This window comes from Jatropha curcas, chromosome 3 (assembly GCF_041381405.1).
Source record: "Jatropha curcas cultivar XTBG-Jc1 chromosome 3, XTBG_Jcur_1.0, whole genome shotgun sequence".
Lineage (NCBI taxonomy): Eukaryota > Viridiplantae > Streptophyta > Magnoliopsida > Malpighiales > Euphorbiaceae > Jatropha > Jatropha curcas.
This window is the reverse complement of record NC_143153.1, coordinates 29,367,091-29,390,880: the sequence shown is the minus strand read 5'-3', so window position 1 is coordinate 29,390,880 and position 23,790 is coordinate 29,367,091. Positions and strand designations below refer to the sequence as shown.

General features: G+C 31.6%; 3 protein-coding genes across 5 annotated transcripts; 2 read left to right on the top strand and 1 right to left on the bottom strand.

The window, feature by feature from the left end:
- The first annotated feature begins 12,553 nt into the window (after positions 1-12,553).
- Positions 12,554-14,228, top strand: XTH6 (xyloglucan endotransglucosylase/hydrolase 6). The gene is made up of 4 exons (XM_012224087.4): positions 12,554-12,850; positions 12,943-13,043; positions 13,162-13,358; positions 13,478-14,228. Exons 1-4 carry the CDS (start codon positions 12,661-12,663, stop codon positions 13,866-13,868), a joined length of 879 nt encoding a protein of 292 aa, XP_012079477.1. The 5' UTR covers positions 12,554-12,660; the 3' UTR covers positions 13,869-14,228.
- A 1,038-nt stretch (positions 14,229-15,266) lies between these two features.
- LOC105639897 (zinc ion binding protein) lies at positions 15,267-19,868 on the bottom strand. Of its 3 annotated transcripts, none has more exons than XM_020681589.3 (11): positions 19,639-19,834; positions 19,390-19,464; positions 18,333-18,403; positions 17,613-17,691; positions 17,464-17,538; positions 17,193-17,307; positions 17,022-17,079; positions 16,865-16,945; positions 16,428-16,558; positions 16,231-16,354; positions 15,267-15,585 (listed from the first exon to the last, which is right to left on the bottom strand). In XM_020681589.3, exons 1-11 carry the CDS (start codon positions 19,651-19,653, stop codon positions 15,507-15,509), a joined length of 903 nt encoding a protein of 300 aa, XP_020537248.2. In that variant the 5' UTR covers positions 19,654-19,834; the 3' UTR covers positions 15,267-15,506. The 3 variants fall into 3 exon arrangements, with proteins under 3 accessions (XP_020537248.2, XP_012079473.3, XP_020537249.1); XM_012224083.4 differs by having other exon boundaries at positions 16,865-16,936; positions 19,639-19,832; XM_020681590.3 differs by lacking the exon at positions 16,231-16,354 and having other exon boundaries at positions 19,639-19,868.
- Positions 19,869-20,124: 256 nt separating this feature from the next.
- On the top strand, positions 20,125-20,568 carry LOC149497882 (uncharacterized). Its single transcript, XM_089718930.1, has one exon. It carries the CDS (start codon positions 20,167-20,169, stop codon positions 20,479-20,481), a length of 315 nt encoding a protein of 104 aa, XP_089575056.1. The 5' UTR covers positions 20,125-20,166; the 3' UTR covers positions 20,482-20,568.
- The last annotated feature ends 3,222 nt before the right edge of the window (positions 20,569-23,790 follow it).

Below are 23,790 nucleotides of genomic sequence, written 5' to 3'. Positions count from 1 at the left end.
ATACGTGTACTTCTTGCCCTTGTTGCCTTGCAGGATCTTGAATTAGAACAACTTGATGTCAAGACTGCTTTCTTACATGGAGAGCTCGAGGAGCAGATTTATATGCAACAACCAGAAGGATTTGTTGTTCCTGGAAAAGAAGACTATGTTTGTCACTTGAAGAAGTCTCTTTATGGACTAAAACAGTCCCCAAGACAATGGTACAAAAGGTTTGATTCCTTTATGGTTGAGCATGGGTATTGTCGTAGTCAGTATGATAATTGTGTTTATCACAAGAAGTTTTCAGATGGATCTTTTGTCTACTTATTGTTATATGTTGATGACATGCTAATTGCTGCTCGTGATAAGTCACTAATCAAAGAATTGAAAGATCAGTTGAGCAGTGAATTTGAGATGAAAGATCTTGGTGCTGCAAAGAAAATTCTTGGTATGGAGATTCATAGAGACCGATCAGTTGGAAAATTGTATTTATCTCAAAGAAATTACATTGAGAAGGTTCTTGAGAGATTCAACATGAATAACTCAAAACCTGTGAGTACTCCTCTTGCAGCTCATTTTAAATTATCATCTGATTTTTGCCCTCAGTCTAATGAAGAGAAAGAGCAATTGTCACATGTGCCCTATTCTAGTGCAGTTGGTAGTCTTATGTATGCTATGGTATGCACTAGACCTGATCTTGCACAGGCAGTTAGTGTTGTGAGCAGATATATGAGTAATCCAGGTAAAGAACATTGGCAAGCAGTTAAATGGATATTTCGCTACTTGAAAGGTTCTGTGGACACTGGATTGGTTTTTGATAGGAATAAGGTGACACCGAATATTGTTGTTGGATATGTTGACTCTGATTATGCAGGTGATCTTGATAAGAGAAGGTCTTTGTCAGGTTATGTATTTACTTTATGCAATTCTGCCATTAGCTGGAAAGCTAGCCTCCAGTCCATTGTGGCACTGTCAACTACGGAGGCAGAATATATTGCAATCACGGAAGGAGTCAAAGAAGCAATCTGGTTAAGAGGTTTGGTTACTGATCTTGGTTTAACCCAAGATGTTGTTACTGTATTTTGTGATAGTCAAAGTGCTATTCATTTAACTAAACATCAAATGTATCATGAAAGAACCAAGCACATTGATGTGAGGCAATATTTTATTCGGGATGTTGTGGCAGATGGGAAGATCATCGTGAAGAAAATTGCTACAACTCATAATCCTGCGGATATGCTCACGAAACCAGTTCCAAATCTCAAGTTCAAGCATTGCTTGGACTTGATCGGTGTTCACCAATTCTAAAGGCCCTTTGGGGCATGGCGAGAAAGGAATATGCACATCATTTTGTAAGGAGATCATCTTAGAATTTAAGTCAAGGTGGAGATTGTTAAAATTGCCTTATAATTCTAAGATTCACACTACTAGTCCTTTGGTGGCTAAGAAACATGTTTCTCATGGCTTATACTAGTCTTTTGGTGGCTTCAATGTTGGTTCACATTACTAGTTTTTTGGTGGCTTCAATGTTTCACACTACTAGTCTTTTGGTGGCTAAGAAAATTCAATATTGGTTGGCAATGTTGGTGAGCTAACTTGGACTAGGATGGCACATCTTCAACAATGGAAGGAAGACTTGAAATTTGTTCACATGGTGATACACCTCTATATAAGGCAACCTTGCTTGGAGCACATTCAGAAGATCAAAACAAGTGAAATTCATCCAAGAGAGAAATCCTCCAAGAGCATTTCTCTAAAACTATCCACTCTCTTCATATACCACCTTTTCATATATATACACACTCTTGCCATATTCATTGAGTGTAGTGAGGTGTTATCTTGAGTGTATTTTTGTGTGGGTGTAAAATCACTTGTATCTCCATATTTTTCATAGTGCATTTACTTCTCTCTCGCCTCGTGGTTTTTTTTCCCTCTACATTGGAGGGTTTCCACGTAAATCTTGTGTCTCTTCCATTTATTATTTTACTTCTCATTTTATCATCAATTATCGAAACTAAATATTTATCCATTACCACGCTAAATTCCGCAACACTAATATATCAAAATACCTTACACTTCATAAGTTTTTTTTACAATTTCATCATGTTTTGATCTTTCTATCTATTTTACCCGAATTTTGATTTTTTATCAATAACATTTTCAATTGCAATTAAAGATGAAATTGTAATTTTCAATACGCGCAAAATGCGGATCGGTATTAACACTAGTTTTAGATTAATTTGATGCTTACTTTTTCTTTTTTAAAAAATTGTCCAATCAAATCTACAAGATTTTTGAAGCCAAATTGTATTTAAATTTTTAAATTTAGGCTAATTGAATCCAAATTTAACTAATATCTAAAGTTTTAAAGCAAAGACTCAAAAATTAATTACAATAAAATATTTAGTAGTAATAAAACACCATATTAAATCATTAATGTACGGATTTCAATTTCACTTTGGAGTTGTTTTTAGAGTTTGTAATTTGATATAATTGCTTCCAATGCAATAAATTTTATTTTTTTATGTATGTTTACTATTTATTTTGTTAAATAATTATTTTTTTTGAGGAAATTTAAATAATTGATTTTCTGAATATATATATAAAAGTGAACATATATTGAAATGCTCAGAGTTATGGAATAAACTAAGACTTAACAAATTCAAAATAAAAATTCAAATATCAACTTAGAAAGAAAAATTCTTTTCAATTTGATTGAAATAATTAATTAAACCAATATATCTCTTTAATTATACTCAAATATCAAATGTGACCAACAATTGAGCAACTAGTAATCGGTTCTTTGCTGTTGTGATTATGTTTTCCAAAATTTGATTCCGAACTCAGCCAACTCTTGTTTAAATTGTTATTTGCATATAGTTTGATAGCAGAAGCAGTTCTCAAGTGATAATATTGTGGATTGAAAATGATCACAATGCTATTGGACCGAGTGAGAGTAAAAATTGAATTTTGGGAATATTACAGTTGGAATCTCTGGGATTATAGATATGAATTGTGGTACTCAAGATAGGATAATTCAGTCTCTGAGGAGAAGGCATTATGATGCAGTTGCAGAAAAGTTAAATGGTTTTGAGTATCAGGTTTATCTTTCTTGTTACTGAAAAAGATTATTCCATTGCATTTGGCGTCTTTTTGAGTTGAAATATCTACGTCCGAGTATCTCTTTCACTGTTCATTTTGCATTTGACCTCTCTTTCTTTGCGACTCTAGCCATGGGTTGAGCACAACTCCACAAACAGCAAAAGAAATATGAGGATTTTGCTGAGACAGTTGAATGTGAATTGTCCTTTTGGGTACTCTTCATGTCTTTTTATATGTGCAATCACTTTCTCGACTGAAAATAGAAATATCTAGCTTGTTAATTGTTATCTGTGAATTCATCTTTTGGCTTTGACATGTTTCTATTTATTGTAATATTGATTGCATGTTTTATATGTTAGATCTATATATATATATATATATATCAGACACTGTCATATCATATTTTATACAACTATTTGATAGTTTGGACGCAGACCAAATAGCTGAAGAAATAAGTGTAGTCTCCTTGGTAAAATGAATTTCTATTTGTATTCTTTATATAGATTTTTAATTAAGTTATCTGAAATTCTCAAATGTTCATTTTTGGCTGCATCACTCTCAAATGACATGATTCAATCCTGAGTTGTTAACCTTTCCAACAAGGTTTATGATTATAAATAGCCTCTCTTGTGCCACCAACTAGCTTTGCATGGTTTTGACATCAGCTTAATTTGAATGGTTTTGTGTCTTTGGGCCATTCTTTTGGTAATAAATACATTGCAATCATTCTAAATCTTGTCAAGAAATGTCTGGTTTGAGCTGATATGTTCAAAACATGTTTTTCTTTTTCTCTCTTTTTATACCAGGTATTTATTTCCTGAGTCATAGAACATAGAAATTAATATGAACTTCTTGATTTGGTCGTTAAGAATCTTTAGTTTGACTTCTTCTCAGGTAATATGCAAAGCGCCCTTAGGCTTCTTCCATCAAATCTCTATGTTTCATTGTGTATTGAAAACTCCGAACGATGTTAATGTTATCTTTTATCCATTAAAAAAAAAAAAGGCTTTTCTTGAATATATCGTTCAATGTAATAAGTAATAGATCGTTCTATCCAAAACTAGTGTAACAAAAAATGTCAATGTAGCAATTATTTTCTTGAAATTCGACTTGCTTGTAAGTAGAGCTAGAGCATGTGTTGCTAGATTTTTTTTTTATTTTTTATTATTGTACATGTATCTATAATATATCCGAAAGAACAAATTAATGGAGAAATTGAGATAGACAAAAAATATATATTTATTTGATAACAAATTATTATTTTTAATAAATTTTTAACTTGACTGAATATATTGTTTCCTACTTTAATCAAAATTCTATGTATTACCAAAAAAAAAATTGTCAATTAAAAGAATTTTAAATTTCTTGTTTTTAGAAAGTTTTTTCTTTAATTATAGGAACATGAAACAATCCGTATGTGCCAATTTATGGGGTTTGTAATTTTTCTCAAAAAAAAAAAAAAATTATGGTTTGTAATTTAATGCTTATATTTATGGTAAGCACTAAGCCATAAATCTATATAAAATATAAAAAAATAAAAAAATAATTCAGCGAACTAAAATAAGCAATTGTATGGGGAAAAAAAATCATAGGACCACTATTTTATGACCAATGAAATTATATTAATTATTATTTCCAATTAAATTATATTAATGATATTAATATTATTTATATTATCCTATTGTGGAAGTTTTATCCTATTTTAATTAAGAATTATAACCCTATTGAAGAATTTCTGTTATATCTCAATTAAGAATTATAATAATTATTAGTCAATTAAAAATCTAATTATATTACTAATTTGTTGCATATCACCATTATATAAATGTTTGCTTTGTCTATAAAAAAAATTCAATATTATTCCTTTATTTGTTTTTGCTATCAACAATTTATTTACTTTCTTTCGTTGAGCACCCATCTCTGGTTTTATTATTATCTATCATTGAGATATTAATTTAATTTTTTCCGTTGTCAATGATGCCATGTTTATACTCAATAGTTACTATCTTTCAATTACTATATAGTCAAAAATAATATTATTTATTATTATTTTTATAACAGGATTATTCCACAGAGATATACTTCTGTGATACTCTTGAGGCTTGAGATATTCCACAGAGAAATATCCCAATTAAATAATAATTTAGAAAGATAATGTTAGTTTGTTCTAAGATAAATATTGTATATATTATTATAATTTAGTCACTAACAATTACTATAATTTATTATTTTTATATATTTTTTCTCACATTTAATTAACAATAAATTTTTTAAAATATGAAATTTTTACGATTCTAAATTTTTATAATCTGATATATTAAAAATTTTTAATATTTTTAACTAATTAAAAAAAAAAGAGAGAAAAGAGAAAAGAAAGGACACCCCATTTAAAGGAGTTAGGTACTTGGTTTTGTCAATAAACATGGCAAGTTATCAAAGTGACAATAAGTCAGTCTAGACACTTGTTCGACCTCAAACTACTTGTACAACCAAACTGACATTCAAAACAAAACTTTAGTTGGAGCTTCCATTTCTAACTTAGATTACGGTTTGGTCCCCTTTTGTTTTGGTATTGCCAATTTAGCCAAACTTGTAGTTTGATTATGATGTGTGATTGGTAATTTGGGTGAGATAAGACTTACAGTGAAGTGTTGCATTGCAAATCGAATCAGTTTTCTAATTAGCAATAATCGAAACGGAAAGATTTATTTATACCGGTTATATTCATCTAGTAAAGTTAGAGGGAAAAAAAAAAATATCAAAGTCAGGGGATAATAAAGAATGAAGAGTTGATGTTAACAAAATTTTCTTTTGTGGTTAGGCTATCATTATCCTCATGCCTCTCTCAAGTCAATAATTTTCTGTTGTGCACACGTGATAACCTGAATGTGCTCGTGTGGGTTTGTAATCAACAGTCCACACAATTACCATTTGATCATTAAATGAGTATTTACATTACATACAATAGAAAGACAAGATCATGTTCTTCTATTCTAAACCTTTAATAGAACAGATTTCTGTAATTGCTTCGAATGATGGTGACAGACAGGAGTCAACTTCCCTAAGTTATCCACTTCACTTTCTGCGCGTGCGGTCGAGCCCTCATTGGGTCTACATAATTGCATACTTTCCCTAAGCTAAGCTCTCATTGCCGTCGAGCTTTTTACAATCTACACCGCACTTGGTAAAAAAATAAATAAATAAAAAAGGGCAAATCATGAGTCTTGGTCAGAAGAGACTTTGGCTGCTTCTACTAACAACAATCAAGAGCATGTGAAGATGCAATTTAGGATTTAATACTGCCAGATGATCAACATATAAAAAATTTTATAGATAACCCAAATATTGTCGGATGATTATTGCATTAAACACCCATCATTATCGAGTATTAATGCCATGAAAATAATACATATACAATTAATTAAATTGCTAGTCATTTTTAGGGCGGGGCATCTATATTTTCAGCTACTATATGTCCCTAGCCTGCATGTCAACAAGGAAGAAATACAAGGGTAGGTGTAATTTTGAACTGAAAAATTATTGTAACAAACAACCCTTATTTAAGGGCACCTGACCCACACTAAGGTGTAGACAACCAGTAAGCTTCAATTACTATTTAACCGAAACTCATTAGTTTAAACACATATTATCCTTTAATAAAATTAAAAGAAGCTGGATCAACAAAACTTGAAAAATCTATAATCAATATGAAAATTTAACATATAGAGAAAAACTAAAATTTTTAAATAATAATATCTCTTATTGTATCAATGAAAGAGAAATAACAAAGAACTCAAAATCACTCAATGAATGCGAGAAAAATTATTATGTGATCGATATTGTTTATCTAATTTTGATTGGTGGTTAGAAATGAATTATTAAAAAAAAGGGGTTACAGTGTAATTAAATATAAATATCAAACTACATAAATTTAATAAAATTAGTCTCCATCCCTTTCCCTTTCTTCTCTTCCTGTATATAGGAGGAGTTTTAAGCTCCAAAACCCCACAAGAATTATTTCACTTTGTCTTTGTCTGGCTGTTCTAGTTTGGTACATGGATTAGAAGAGAAGGAAAAACAAACCCTCTTTCAAACCTACTGTACTTCATAGTGCATTGAACTTATATAGCCATTATATATAAAATCACTAAGCTCTAATATGTAGTTAGCGCCACTTGATTAGATTGAGCACGCCTGATGTTGACACGATAACAGATTTTAAATTTATCTATACACGTAGTCATGAAGATTACTGATAGCTATATCTCCAACTGATTAATTATTTTTGGTTAGGTGGTACTACACTTCATCTATTATGGTATTATACTTAAACGGGATAAATATTCTGTCGATTCAGTTCGATATAAAGTATGTCAAAATAATATCATAATATCAGAATGGTTGAATTTCAATCTTAAAGTTAATTAATGTCAACGTAATTTTTTTTTTTTTTTCTTTTCCTTTTACTTCGAACTCGTAGCAATTAGTTTCCACTAACTATTTACCTCTAAGTGTATTATTTGAAAAAAATTTTATCTTAATTACTTACAATTGCACCAAATTAACTGTACTGAGTTCATTCAACCACTCACCTAAAAGTTTAGACTAGTTGTTTTAAGATCGCATATATGCTATGCACTGACATAGAAAATCCTATTTTTGATAGGGTAGATTGAAAATCATGTCTATTGATGCTAAATTTATGTTTTTGATACATGACTAGGACTTTTCTATACTTCGGGTATTGGGTAGTACTTCATTATCAACCTTGTAGTCCCAATTTGATTTTTATTTTTATTTTTTACAATAAGATGTTATCAGACTTAATTTTTTTATATAATACTATATACATTTTTCTAATTTGATCAGAAAGACAAAAATAAGAATGATCTTACTATAGTTTGATAGAGAATTCAATTTTTTTTAGATTGAATTCTAAATAATAAATTTTAGTTGAAATGTTATCAGAGCTTTCTTTATGTTATTAATTAATTATCAAATGATGATTTGAGAAAATAGAAATGAGAAGCCAAAACGACAAGTCATTTTGTGTTAAGCAGCGATATCAAGTACAGGATGGTGGTCATTTAATCAAATATAAACATCTAATCGCACTAATAGACGATGCTTCAGTATTCTTTTTCATTAAATTTATGAAAGTGAAGTGATTTTACCTGATATGTGTTTTTCCCATGTTTGTTGGAAAACTTTCCAATTTCTACTAGAAACATAGATTTCCAATATTAGTTATTGTCCAATAAATATTTCTGAATCCCTACCATAAATCTTTCGGTTAGATGATACGGATGGAAGAAATCTATACTCTTTCCTAATGGATGTCTTAGAAAATGGAAGGATAAGAAATGCAAAACTTATGTTTCAACATTAATGGTATTCGAAAATTCAAAAAAGTTCTTCTCAAGAAATGGATTTTTAATCACCCACGCAATTATGTATATTAGACACATTTTTCTTCTCTTTTTTAAATTTTATTCAAGTAGGCAAGTATATGTCAATTTTTGTTTATTTTATTAATTAGATCTTCAATATTAAATTTGTCCTTGATTGAGCAGAAGACTAAATCACCACTACATTCTCAGATAAAATTTATTTACAAAATCATCATTATTTAGAAATTTTTATCTGAATATTACTCGGGACATGTGAAAACATGTAAGCAAGTACAAAATAAATAAAAATAAACAAAACATTTCAATCAAGATTATAAAATTTATAATAATAATTTTTTTCTTATTTTTTATTTTATTGCAGATCTATGTCTATTTAGCATGGATCTATATTATTTATATTTCTGCTATTTTTTGTGGTTTATATCCATCTTGCGTGAAATTTATGATCTCTTCATTTTATGTGGAGTATTTATTTTGTTTTATTTTGGACAAGTATGTAATTCACGATGATCTTTATCTTTTAGAGCTTGATAATGCAGCATGTTCCTCCATTGGATTTAGTGGTTCAAATTCTTTATGTTCATCATAAGCAATTAGTTCATGGATATTAGGTTATGTACGGAAGATTCAGAAAGTTTGTCTAGTCAACCACTTTGAAGATCTATTAATTTTTTCAAGTTCACTTTCAAAATTTCATTAGAATTTCTTATTGGATCAGCGAACAACGATTATTGTAGTTATAATAATTTTGTTCCATGTCTGATCTTCAAGAGATGATGATATTCTCCTACATTATTTATATTGATTTGAAATTTTTAATGAAATCCTCATATATTATATTAAAAAAAAAATTGAATTGGAACTCATAATTTCAGGTATATATCAGTTTTTGCCAAAATTTACATGTTAAAAAAAAAAATTGCAGAAAATAATCCAACGAATAATGACTTTGACATCAGGCAGTCTAAATCCAATGCATAATTGGAACTGAAAAGGACTAGACTAGTTGCTCTCCTCCTTAATCGTGTTTCTTATTAATTTAAATCAATATTATTCATTTATAGCACATAATGTTATTTGAATGTAATTTAAAAAAGCCACAAACTTTGGTTAAATTTATAATTAGTTATTAGCAAATTTTACTAGTCGAGACTCATGGGAATGATGTGGCTATGAAAATAAATCTATTTTTGAAGCTGGACTGGATAGGATTTTTTTTTTCCAATCAAATTTATATTAATATTTTGAATATTTAGAGTTTTGTTAAAAATAATTACTACATTAGGCTATAAAAAATTGTATTTGCATTATGTATCTAATGATAATAACTAGGATGTGGATCAAATAACATCTTATTAGCAATAAATATATTAGTTACTATTACAAATTTAGCAAATACATGTACTTTGTTCATATATACTATGTTTCATTTCTAAAAACTTCACAACAATTATGAATTTTAGCATTTTTTTTTTCACTGTAAATTAATTTAGCAATATTTATATGCTTATATGAAATCTACAAGTAAGTCCTATTAAATAAAAAAAGAGGGCGAAAAAATTTATTTAAACTGGATTCAATCCGCACTTATAAACTAAATAAATAAAATTAATTACTTTTTAAAAAATGTTCCCAATTTATCTTTATTTTTTAAATATATGATAAAAATATCCTCGGAGGATGAATCAGGTTTAGTTAAGATTTTCCCAAGAGAGAATCTACCAATAACTGAATAACATCATCTGCCATGAACCAATCAGTATCAGACGCGTTGCAGCAGGAGGAACATCGACCGCTCTCCGACCTGACAAATGCGTCAAGACGTGGTCCCACCATTCACTGACATGTCATATTCTCTCCACGTCCAGCGACATGGAATTTCAAATAATTCTATGCCACTTGGAATTGGAAAAATGACATGGCTCTGCTGTTAGGGCACTGAAAACCAAGGAAAACGTGGACAATTTCCCTCAAGAATTTCGGATCCACGTGGCATTTTCTAGTTGATGACATGGCGGATACTTCCCTTCCAATTATTGAAGTAAAAAGTGATATTGCTTTCTATTTGTCGTTTTACATCAAGTCCATAGCCGGGTCCTATACCTTCAGACTTGCTCTTCTCTCGACTGGTGTTCATATAAGCCATCCCAAAAATCTTAAATGTTTTTAAAAAATATTTGATTATTTTAACTTTTTTCTAGTTATATTCTAAAGTTTTTTAAACAAAAATTTATACGGTCAGAAAATAAAATGTAAAACCAAGGGCAAATATAAAATATTAGATGCAAATATAAGTTATTAAATACAAATATAAGTTAGTTGTTGTATTTTGTTAATTACTATGAAAATGAAAATTGAAAAAGACCAAATTATTTGGCTCTATTTCGTAATCAAAGTTGATTTTTATTTTTAAAATTCTAAATAGCTAATTTGCACGACAAAATTATTTATGTTTGGAATTTTTTTTGTAAAATCATTTTGCCTATACTAAATGAAATGAATAATTATAATACAGCCGACGATTACTTTGATTGGCGAAGAAGTAGCCACGTGTAACCGTGGGGTCCATGAGAGCGAATAATTATTGATTAGTCTGTGGAAAAATTTTGTCTTGAAGCTCATTGCTTAAGAAATTGAAGCGATGGGCCTAAAAAGCTCCAAATAAGGCCTAAATGCCCATAAGTATAAGTGGGTCCCAGAAAGGTAAGTGGCTGTCAATCGGACCGTTCGATGTCAGTCGCCATCTCTCGGCTGTCCACAGATGTATTCACTATTCAATACTATTAGTATTATTACTTATGCAAATGCAATAAATTGATCGAACCAAATGATAATTGTGTATGTTACTATTTTGGGGCCAATGAAGGGAAGGAATTGAAAGACCTACAAAATTGTAATTGAATTTTTTTTTTATTATGTTTTACATTTTGTATTATTGATTTAATGAAAACATATGTCAATTCCATGTTGGTTTATTAAAATTTAATTAGTAATATATACGCAACTAATTAACTATTTACTTGTATTTGTCATTTTTTTAAAAATTGTTTCATTTAGAATTATCTATCTTTTTACAAGATTATTAATATTTTTTTTATCAATTTTACCCTTATTTCTAGTAAAGATGACAATTATCTTTTATAATTTTTGAAAATCCATCTTATCATATTCCTCACGTAGGTGAGGTAAAAGATAATTTAGTCAAAAAATAAATGAGTTTAGTTATTTCTTAATCACCATCATACAAAAACTTTATTAGATGACAGATAAAAATGAAACGAAGGATTATTCATGTATATATGAATCATACAAATTAAAACGTAGGAAACACTTAAACAGTGTGCATAGAAAAAGAAAAAAAAAAAAACAATGTGCATAGTTATTTAGACAATACTAATAAATAGTTATTTAGACAATACTAATAAATAGACTTTACGGTAAGGTTAGGAATTTGAAATCTAATCGCGATTGTGAAAAGTGGTTTCCCTGCCTATCACCCAACTTCCATAAAAGAAAATTCATATAAATCATTTTCTTATGCATGCAACATATTAATTACCAAGGCTAAGGCAAATCTCGAGTCAAAAACTCAATTCTCAATCATTAAGCGATAACTACTTTATATTTTGCAAAACTAGAAGTCATGTAGATAGTAAAAAAGGAAATAGATGAACAAATGTCAGTTAGTCATGATTTGATTAATTTTCTCAAGAGAGATATGGAAGATTAAAAATGTGTTTATCAATGTGATGAGTTAGGAAATAGTTAATTAATCCTTTGTGTAATCCGTTATTTTTGTTCTTCGGGCACCCGATGAATAAAAATAAATAGATGAACAAAATAGTGACATGGGCATTGAAAGAGAAGCAATAATAACACTTTAATTATCTTTATGATTATGAAATTTCGGATTCAAAAACTTTGATAAAACTCTAATTAAAAGAAAAACAAAACGAAAGTGTATATAACTTCGCGGTTGAGTAGGGCCTAACGACGGCTTGCCATTAGCTGGACTTGAAAGCAAACTCCCTAATGTTTGCTTTCCATTTGAATGCTCAGTCACAATCACTGAACTTAATTCCTCTGCCTATATATACACATTACCTCATAACCTTCTTTACAAATTTTCTTTACTGTTTTTAATACACAAACAAATAGTCATATCCACATGGCTATTTTCTTCAGAAATATTATTCCTACTCTCTTCTTGCTCATTATCTTTCTTGCATTTTCTTCTCACCCTGTCTCAGCTCGACCTGCCGCTTTCCTTCAGGACTTTAGAGTGACATGGTCTGATTCCCATATCAGGCAAATTGATGGAGGGAGAGCTATCCAACTCGTCCTTGACCAGAATTCAGGTTTCAATAAATAATTAATTTTATTGCTCTTCTTTACTTCTTTAGATTATGCTCATCAAACAAAAATCTTAATTGTGACATTTTAATTATAGGATGTGGGTTTGCCTCTAAGATGAAGTACTTGTTTGGTCGTGTTAGCATGAGAATCAAGCTTGTTCCCGGAGACTCTGCCGGAACAGTCACGGCCTTTTATGTACGTTATTATTTACTACTTCGAAATTTTATATTTCACTAACAATTTAATGTTGCAAGTATATATATATATATATCTATGCATTGAGTGTTAAACTTTAATTGATTGGTTTTTTCAGATGAACTCAGACACCGACAGTGTAAGAGATGAACTGGACTTTGAATTCTTGGGGAACAGAACTGGACAGCCATATACTGTCCAAACAAATATTTATGCTCATGGAAAAGGTGATAGAGAACAAAGAATTAATTTGTGGTTTGACCCTTCTTCAGACTTCCATCTCTATACTATTCTCTGGAACCATCACCATATCGTGTAAGTTAATTAATAGTTCATATATAATTATTAAGGTTGTTAATTATTAGTTACAAGTTGTGATAATTATTTATGTGGAAGTAATGATCTTTCTGATGTTACTTATGGTGGGGTTGCAGCTTCTATGTAGATGACGTGCCTATAAGAGTTTTCAAGAATAATGAAGCAAGAGGAATCCCATACCCTAAGTTCCAGGCTATGGGAGTGTACTCAACATTATGGGAAGCAGATGATTGGGCAACAAGAGGTGGACTAGAAAAAATTGATTGGAGTAAAGCTCCATTTTATGCATACTATAAGGATTTCGACATTGAAGGATGTCCAGTTCCTGGACCAGCAAACTGTGTCTCAAATCCAAGAAATTGGTGGGAAGGTGCTAATTATCAAGCCCTAAGTGCCATGGAAGCTAGAAGATACAGATGGGTTCGTATGAACCACATGATCTATGATTACTGTACAGATAAGTCTCGATACCCAGTCGCCCCACCAGAGTGCAGTGCCGGAATCTAAACTTCTAGCAGGAAAGAAAAATAAGCACAACCCATGAAGCAATTTGGTACATATACAATGATATGTCAATTACAATTACATATACTCTTAACGTTTCATTTTATGTTTATGTTACACGCACGCACGTGTTCTAGTACAATAAATAATATTACCAGCCATGCAAGTTAGGGAGGGAATAAAGAGGAATAACAAAAAAAAAAAAAACTCAATTAGTTAAATATCTCTTGTGGGTTTGATTGATTTTCAAAGTGAAGAGAAGATAAAGTCAATATGTACACAATTGTAAGCAGAAGTATTTGTACATGGTGCACAGAATTATTCTGTGCTGAATAATAAAAATAAAATAGATTTGGTGTTCAATTTCAAATATGAAGCATAAAGTAAAAGAAAAATCTTAGGATGTACTTGTTATCGTTGAAATTTGGACCATAGAAAATAAATACTGGCCTATTAAATGGTCCATGATGAATGGTACAAATACATAAGCCAATAGAGAAGAGAATTGGTTGCCATTTTTCGCTTTAAATTGCTGATGTAAATTATGTAATTCGTACCATTTTTTTTTTATATCTAGGATGTTAATCCCTTCGAATCATAAATCGTAAGATTTTTAACTCCTCCAATTAAATGTATTTTTTAAAAATCAAATTTATATTTTCACTGTTACGGGATTGAAATCAATTCCTACTCTGATAACCCCTTCTCCAATAATAAGATTCATATGGTAATGTCCCTATAATGCAAAAGATGTACCACTTCACTTGGAATATGCATATTTTATACATAGTCCCCGAGTCAAGGGTAGTCGCTCACTGCCTCAAAACAACTGACTCATTACTTGCAAGTATGAGTTCTAGAATTATCATTGTGCCGATTTAATTTTACATTTATAAATGCTCTTATTTTTCTTTTTTCACTTACTTCCCTCGCGTTTTTATTTCTTACATACTAGAAAATGCTATTTTCCAAGCCGATTCCGTGGAACAAAGATGTTTAATGTTTAAAATTGTAAATAGATTTCCATTTATACCGCACATAAAAGGCAGATTTGTAAGTGAATGTTATATAATATTTCAAGCAACACTAACCGCATCAAATGAGATGCATAAAAGAAGACTCAGCTCAGCTGTTCCAAGTAGGGGACCATCCTTCGAAGCTATGGCCAAATGCAATAAAACCACCAAGGCTAAACTGATTGTATTTGGCATATCTGTCGCTGCAATGAAATGCTGCAAGAAAAAACCATACACATCCAAGAAAATATAGAAAGATCACTTCCAACACAAAAATTAACCGATCAATAACTTGAGATGAACTACATCTCTTTGGCAGATTCCAATCAAGCATGAAAATGAGCAATCAAGTTGACGAGCCAACAGATAAGGTTGGTACAAAAAATTATGAACTGAAAGCAGCATATCATTGTTGGATAATACGTCACAGTTAATGAACAGTAAAAAATGCATATATCAGGTATTAAATGCGGCTGCATCATCGGATACTCTGCTTAATGCTACCTTGACTCAGCCAAACTCTTCCATTCTTTGATTAGGTTATATGAACTTGCATAGGAATTGCTGAATATGGTCAATCGTTACCTGAAGAACCTTCATTTACAGTACTTTTTAAGACCTAGACTTACATCTTTGTGTTGTTGATTTTAACTGCTACTGGCTCTGAACAGTAGGGACAATTTCCAAACAGGACATCAAATGATCTGCAAATAAAAATGCATAGAAACTATAAATCAATTGACCAAGTACCTAAGAAAATAATAAATTAAAAGGCAAACATGTTTTTCTCTACTTGAGTAGCTGATAGGCGATTTGGAAACATCACATCTAATTACAGTTTTGGACACACATGATGCTTGTTTAAAGAAAAGTGCACACGCAATGAAGGGTTTTCAGACAGGTTGTTGGGGTAATTCAGCTTTCCCGGAAATCCTCTGAGATGTACAAAAAACAAATAGCCTTAGAAGATAATTTAAAAATGAAAAATGTGCGATTGATTGAGGCTACCACAGATGGCAGCCATTCTTCATCAGTGTCGGCAACAAAATTATGTTGTTTTCAACACATTTAATGTATATCCTTTGTGAAGGCTCTTGATTAGTGGGTCCGCCCATAGGCACGTGCAAACTTGTGCAAGAAAAGAAAGGGCACAAATAAGCAAGAGACAACACTCAAGGATTGAGTGACCTGAGTTGATAGCATGGTTGAACATTTGGTAGACAAGTGTTACCACTGGCAGATTGGTAGAAATGCAGCACAGTGAACTTATACAGGAAACACCAACTAAAGCTATACACATGCAGGACCAATCAACCAAATAAAGGACAAATCCTAGAAAGTGCACATACTGTCTTGTTGTTGTGATGGAGCGCAACCAGTCCCTGAGACAAACACTATGGTAAGCCCTGTTGCAGTTGCTATTATCACACATATAGTCAGTTCGAGTCCCACTCCTAGGTCCAAACTCATCATCTACACACAAATTTTAAAATCAATAGATTACATTTATGAACACAAGACAGGCATTTATTCTGTCTGTCATTACCAATTGGTAGACACTCAGCATAACAAATTCCGCATTCAAATTGCAGATCGTTCTTGTGGATATTTGGGGGCTTTGGCAGTTGGGTCTCCAGAACAGACGCAAGATTTTCTAGAAATGTTCTGTCCTTCTTCCTATAAAATAATCAAAGTGTCTGCATAATATTCAGTGATTAACACAACTAACAATGAATTTAAAAATTTTCATAAAGTGAAGGAAACCTTCACTAATTCAAAGAACAATAGACGAGAATTCATATAGAAATAAGTTTTATGGTCAATGATAATAGGTAAAATTAGTAGCAGGATCAATGCCTGCGCTGAAATTGGCAATAACTTCTCTGAAAAAGCATCGCAGGTTTTTATATCAAAACAACTTCAAATAGCAACTTTCAGAGTCTAAAATACTAATCATAATCAAAAGGAGATTCAAGATTGTACCATTGCTTGCTATTTCTTTGCCACAACTTTCTCAAATTGTTCACAATTGTATCTGGACCCAAAAAGCGACACCTAGCACAACTTAAAAATTCAATTACTGAATCAAAACCAGAAGCCAGATTCAGCAGTGGCACTATGTGAGAGGATAACAACATACTCTGGTAAAGATCTAGGATCTTTGGCACTTATAAACAACATTATGGAACAATCATTTCCTGGAAGAAGTGAAAGGTGAAAAAACAAAACAAGAAGGGGAAATGAGATGTTTAAGAACAACAGATAAAACAGAGAAATGAATCTATACTTGCAGTATTAACAACCACTTTACCTATATCAATCTGGCGAACTGACATGGCATGAGATGGTTGTTTCAGATTAACAACACAAAGAGAATTATCAATATCATCCAAGGTAGACCAAAATTCCTGAAGCTTGTCCAGATGCTGGTACATATTACACACAATTAACAAGTTTGTCTCATTTGTCAGTGTAACAAAACCTACCGATAAGGCAGAGCTTTCCCAAGAAATCACTAGAAGCCTAAAGCTTTTAGAATTGAAAAGCCAAAGAAACAAGCAGAAACAATGGCAATATTATACCGCATGGAACTGCTGCACCAAATCTTTCAGTCTTGAGTTCATTGACCATTTTACATTGAATATAAAAGGTACATCCTAGAAGAAGTCAAAGTAGCATTTAGTATAGAAGCCCTAGAATGTAAAAGCCAAAGAGATTATTGGGTACCGACCGCAGAAACTGAAGGAGGACACTTTGGATAGGTTATATCCAACTGAACTTCCAAAATATGCACTTGTCCCTTCTTATCTCTGGTACTCAAGCATACAAATGGTTAGATGAATAAAATAAGTCAAATAAATTTCAAAGACAAAACATAAAAGAATATGATGCATAATAGTGAAGAAATGTATAATGCAAAAAGTATTATACTGGCACTGGTGAAAAGGAAAATGCAGTCAGCAAAGCCTAAAAAACGAACTTTCACCAATGTATAATAAGTCCTATCACATTCATGTTATTTTAGAATGTATCAAGCTGTTTCATATTAAATTTCCTTGCTAGTTTGGAAATAAGGAGGAGTAAGGGTACAAAATAATCAGGCATTAACAAGCTCCTGGAAGAGAAAAAATGCTGTTCTGAGCTTGATTATAGGCACCATGTAAACAGTTTCGCCTTTTTTTCTTCCATAAGAAAACGCTAGAGCTCAATAATCCAGACAGATTTTCTTGGCAGGGTTAGTAATTTTGGTACTTAAAGAACTTTCAAGGAAAACATTATTAATGATGCGTTTCTTGATACCATCTCTTGCTCTACTTATTCTGGAACAAACACTATGCTAAGCTCTTGGGCCTCTAAACCCCAAGTATAATAAAGACCACTCAACATATAAAACAGAGAAAACCTGGATTATCCTTTTTCACAATTGGACTAATAGGAAGAAAAATCTTACATAACACGAAAGCTAAGAAACTTAAGATCTCTAGCCAAATTCACCAGATGCGCCCATCCAACCTCTTCTATCTGTAAGTAAAATTATAATTGATCATTGTCTAGTCAAGAACCTCGAAAGGTATATAATTATGTGCAAACAAAAGGCTTGATGCAATTATAGTGTAAATCTTAATCAAGAAGCTAAGGTTTCTTTGTCTTTTAGACACCATGAAGATATAATATTATTGACAGCATGAAGATATAATATTATAACTCAAAACCTTATATGAAATTCATATATTGGAATAGTGTTGAAAACAACCTAATACAATTTGAAGGTCCTACTCGGAGTAATAATAAATAGTTGCAAATAAATCACGAGCAGTTCCAATATAACACCATGTTCACTAAGCTCTAATTTTAGTCAGTCAGCTACACAGATCTTTTTCATCCATTTCACCAGGTTTAAGACAAGAACCAATTTGTCCCCCACATATCATCCTAGTTTCGCCCTTGCTTTCTTGTCTCCTACGACTTCAGTGAGTTCAACCTTCTAAGTTGGTGCATAGAAATATAGGGGGAAAAACAACTCGATCAATATCTTGCATGAAAGCCAAACGAAGATAGGAAAATCACTAAATATTAGATTCGCAAGAAGGCAAGAAAAAGCAGGCAGAAAGTATATTCATAGACATTGTATAAATGCCGTAGTCTTGTCTTTGTACGCCTATATACCCAATTACCGCTTTATCACAGACACAGTTCACAAGGAATCACATAAGCATTTGAATCAGCAACAATGCAAGTCATGATGGTCAAAATTCAAGCTCTGATATATTAATGATGCATTTTTGGGTCAATCTGGAAAGAAAACAAGCACAATGAACCTCGTCTAATCTCAATCATGCATAGGGTGACTACTTGTCGTCAACATTAAACGCAGAAATAGATGTTATCGCATAAATGATTGAGGTAGTGTTTACAGTTCCACCATTACGACTGTCATGCCATAAACATTCCTTTCGTTGAGTTTCAGAGCAATTGCCGTGTGATATACGCATAATTGCAGTAAGTACCTCTGAATATATGGAGCGGTAAAATGAAGATGAAATTGCTAAATCTCTGCAACTGTTCTGTACAGTAGTACTTTCCTGCAAGCGAAATGGTATGAGTGTATCTTTTTGCTGCGGAAATGAATTGTTTCGGAATTTAATCGAACAGCTGGTAGGCTTGCTTTAGATACAATTAGACTAGATGTAAACATCGAATGTGGATTATATATATAATATAGAAACCAAATTAGAGCAGTAGTGCTGGTGCAGGACCATTTGGTTTGGCATCTCTTCCGATTGTACAAGCTTTTCGTCTCCGAGAAGTCACAGCAGCTAGGCCTTCGGCTTGATTGATGATATACTTGTAGAATCGGTACTGAAGACACAACACTCGTTCAAGAAACAGAGAATGAAGTTCAAACTCATTCATGCCCTTCGTCAAATTTAATTAGGAAACCCACAACACAAAACGGATTTTCCCATTTTTTAAACAAGCCCACATTCATATAGGCCCACTGGACCTGTTCTAGATGAAATCCAACGACATGTCATTTATATCATTTGTTATGCAGAAGAAATGCTAAGAATTTAGAAGATATGAATATTTAGCAAACCAAGACATTGCACCTTTCTATGATATAATTAATGAGATCATTTAATGAAATTTAAGTCGTGCACCAGAAATTTCCCCACCAACACATAATTAAGTTTTATATATATATATATATATATATATATATAGCTTTAGTGCATATAGCAACGAGACTAATCTACTTCGTTTAGTTTCAAGAAACGGAAAAGATGAAGAAACTGTATACACTATCAACAATGCTTCTGATTATTTTGTGGTTAACCATGATTTCTCCATCCGTTGGTTGCGGCCAACAGTCATTGGCGGACGGCGGTGGATGCGAAAACTGCATTGCTCATCAGATGAAGTACGGGTGCCCATCGTGCACGCCCATTCTGCGGTGCATGGCGCGGTGCTTGTGGAGCGGCGCCACAAGATTCAAATGTAGTAAGAAGTGTGATTGCACTGGTAGTATGTTAACACTTTCGGACTGCAAGAAATGCATGTCTAGCTGCAAATGTAGCTGTGTCGTTTCATATAAATGACTTTAATTAACGTATGTAATTGTATTTTGTGGCTTACTTATTTTTATTTTTTTAATAAGACTACATATTCGCATTTTAAATTCATAACCTTAATTTTTTAAAATCGTGGGGTAAAAATAGAACATACAAAGCAAAATGAGACATAGAAAGGGAACATTCACACAAGCCCAACGGTAAAGCAAACAAGCATAGAATCATCCACAGCATGAAAAACAAGACCACCATTATTCTTTTTCTCATGCAACATTTACACGTATATACTATTAAAAACCTTATCTCAAAAGCTCAACATATATAATTAAACACATCACGCCTGTAATTAAAAACTAATAAATTATTTGCAGCTGTTTGTTTCCAACATAGGCTCTATCTAATAATAATTTTCAATTTCTTTTATGAATTCTAATGGAAATTCTAACGATTTTTTTTTTTTTTTTTTTTGAACTGTCATTAAAAATCCATAATAATTTTGCAAGTCACATGCAAATGAAAGGGGAAAATGCCTCCAAAAGAATTATATTTATGTAATGTGACAAAGCACATTATGATTTCATGATTAGACCATACACTAAATAGAACACATAAAGACAAGCTTATGATAGGTTTGCAAGAAAACCATCTTTAAAAATGCCAAACCAACAGACAACTCATGCACTTACATGTCAGACAAAACCAAAAACTATACTTACTTTGCGATAAGAACAAACAAAAGGAATCCCAAATTTTTTCTTCTTCCTCAACCTCAAGCAAACCGAAGCCAGAACAACAACTAGAATTACAGTAAAATCTGCCTCTAAAAGAATTAATACACAGCACAACCTGTATAATGAACACATTACGCTGAATAATGAAATCAAAGGGAAAACTTTTATATCAAAATCTAATTCTAAAATACCTAGTACAAGGCAGTATTATAAAATTGTTGCAGAGTATCTCTGGTACGCGGCTACCTGTTATGGAGAGGATTGGCTCCGGTTGGGATACCTCTCTTGAAATCCAAAGTGGTATTATTGCAAGAAGCATTGCAAGAATTAGAAAAAACAAGGCGACTGTAATTAGAATCTACTTGAGCGCCAATGATAACTCCAAGATTAAGAAAAATCAGCAGAATAAGCATTACAGAAAGTGCAGCCATTAATTCTGATCAGCAACTTCAACTGTATGAAGAGAATGTGACTTAACTAGCTCTTGCTGTTTTTGGGTGTTAATTAACCACTAGAGGGCAATGCAATGGGTAGAAGTAGAATTAATATAAAACAATATCTTCTTGTGAGATGGAACTTGTCAGTTCCTTGGTCAGGTATAATTTACAACTAATTAACTACGCACACCACATGGTCGATCTATATGGCCTAAACCACACGCTAGCTATAAATAATTTTCTCAAAACAAATTAGTCTTTCTTTTGTAAATAACAATTCTTCTTCAGCATCTTGATAATGATATGGTCAAAATCCTAAACGTTATTTTTTTTTATAGTGTTCGATAACATAACGTTTAAACTAGTTTTTAACTTGTGTAACTAACTTTAAATTAACTTTTAGCTTATGTAATGTTTAACTTATAGTATTTTATAAAAAGTTACTCAAATAACTAAACGTTATTAAAACAGCTAAAACTACCAGAGAAGATCATTGAAGATACCTTAAAAGATATAAACTTCTCTTCGCACTACGTATATCTATATAACATGAAAAGAAAAGGAAAAGGGAAAAACAGTAGGGCATTAGAAAGTAAGCCCAAAGGAGGAAATACTTAGGACTTTATGATGCCACTTCTCTTTTCCCATTGGGGCTAACTTTCCCATCCCATTTTTTAAAGAGTCCAGTTAGGTTAGACCCAGTTTTATGTAACCAAGCAAATACATAAATGCCAAGTGAGCTCATTTCGTTGGGCCACAACACAAACTATATGGGTACGTTGTCAAAGTCTGAAAGGATATGTCCAATAAAAATGGACCCTACTCAATATCATTCTCTGCCATAAGAATAGAAAGAAACTATGAAGAGAGGTTTGTGATAAGCCTATCAATATCATAAATAAATTGATAATTCTATCAAGTGTTGGGTCCAATGGTTGATCTGTACACAAATCTGAGGGTCCAATGGTTGATCTGTACACAAATCCGATTGAATAGTTCTTGTAGGCTCTTCATCTAACACAAACTGTCCTTTTCCAAGTTCTCTCTATCAAAATAATAATAATAATAATAAGAAACTAGCTCTAGTTTGTATATACACAAATACAGTGAATTATGTGGGTGGTGCTTGTTAATTTGATGAATTAAATGAAGCACCACCTCCTTATATAATCTATAATATTATATTAATATATACGGTTTTTTAATGAATTAAAAAAATCAATATTTATGCTTTATAATTTTGTTTGTCTACAATAATATATGAAAGATGATGGTATTTTAAAATAAATAATAGAAATCAACTAAAGACTGAAGGTACAAGATATTTTTAATGCTGGATTGATGTATAATGTGTCGGTTGCAAGATGGGCAAGGTTAAGCTTTTGTAGTTTTGTTTATATTATTGTTTTGTTTTTTAATGTCCCTAAACTCCCTGTGTCGGCTGCCATGTTAATATGAGATGGGAGTTCATAACAACAGTTTTTTTTTTTTTTTTCCTAATATTCCTCAAATCAACTTTTGTTACTTAGATAAATTTTTCATCAATATTTTGTTTAATTGAAAATTTTAATTTTTGGATTCATTCAAATATTCAAATTTTAAAGCAAGAAGTAGAAGTTGAAAATTGATAAGTAAACAGCCAAATTCCTTCTATTTTATTTACAAATAAATTTTATCGTGTTTGTTGTGATGATGCACAAAATAAAAATTGTAGGTATTGTAAGAATTTTATATAAAGCATAAGACTAAATCTATGTATTAGATCAAATTTAACTTTTTTTTATTTAGCATTAAGAAATGGAAGATTTCAACCTGCATCTATTGTCAGGTCGTATATATTCACTTTTCACTAAATTCTGTCCTAGTGTGCAAATTTTAACAAGTATGAAACTGAAGTTTCAGCGGGGTAAATTACACTATAGAATTTCCCTCTACCTGCGTCTGTTCAACCTGGATTTGACAAAGGTCTCCTACCTTACATGGATTTCTTGTATGTGTCAGTGTCAGCATACCACCTTCAATGCTTTTACTGTTGGACGCGTTGTATTAAAGTTGTTGCTATTTCTATATATACCTAATCGTAGTCTGTGTCGGCAACTGCACCTTAATGTAAGACACCAAAAATTCCTTGTGATTATGACTCTCAAAACACGTTTGGTTCACATGAA

Coding starts and splice junctions, on each gene's coding strand:
- LOC149497882 (XM_089718930.1), top strand. CDS start 20,167: ATGAAGAAACTGTATACACTATCAACAATGCTTCTGATTATTTTGTGG.
- LOC105639897 (XM_020681589.3), bottom strand. Junction 17,308..17,463: donor TGGTGCAGCAGTTCCATGCG/GTATAATATTGC, acceptor AATATGTACCAG/CATCTGGACAAGCTTCAGGA. Junction 17,080..17,192: donor AGTTCGCCAGATTGATATAG/GTAAAGTGGTTG, acceptor CACTTCTTCCAG/GAAATGATTGTTCCATAATG.
- XTH6 (XM_012224087.4), top strand. CDS start 12,661: ATGGCTATTTTCTTCAGAAATATTATTCCTACTCTCTTCTTGCTCATT. Junction 12,851..12,942: donor CGTCCTTGACCAGAATTCAG/GTTTCAATAAAT, acceptor TTTTAATTATAG/GATGTGGGTTTGCCTCTAAG. Junction 13,044..13,161: donor GAACAGTCACGGCCTTTTAT/GTACGTTATTAT, acceptor TGGTTTTTTCAG/ATGAACTCAGACACCGACAG.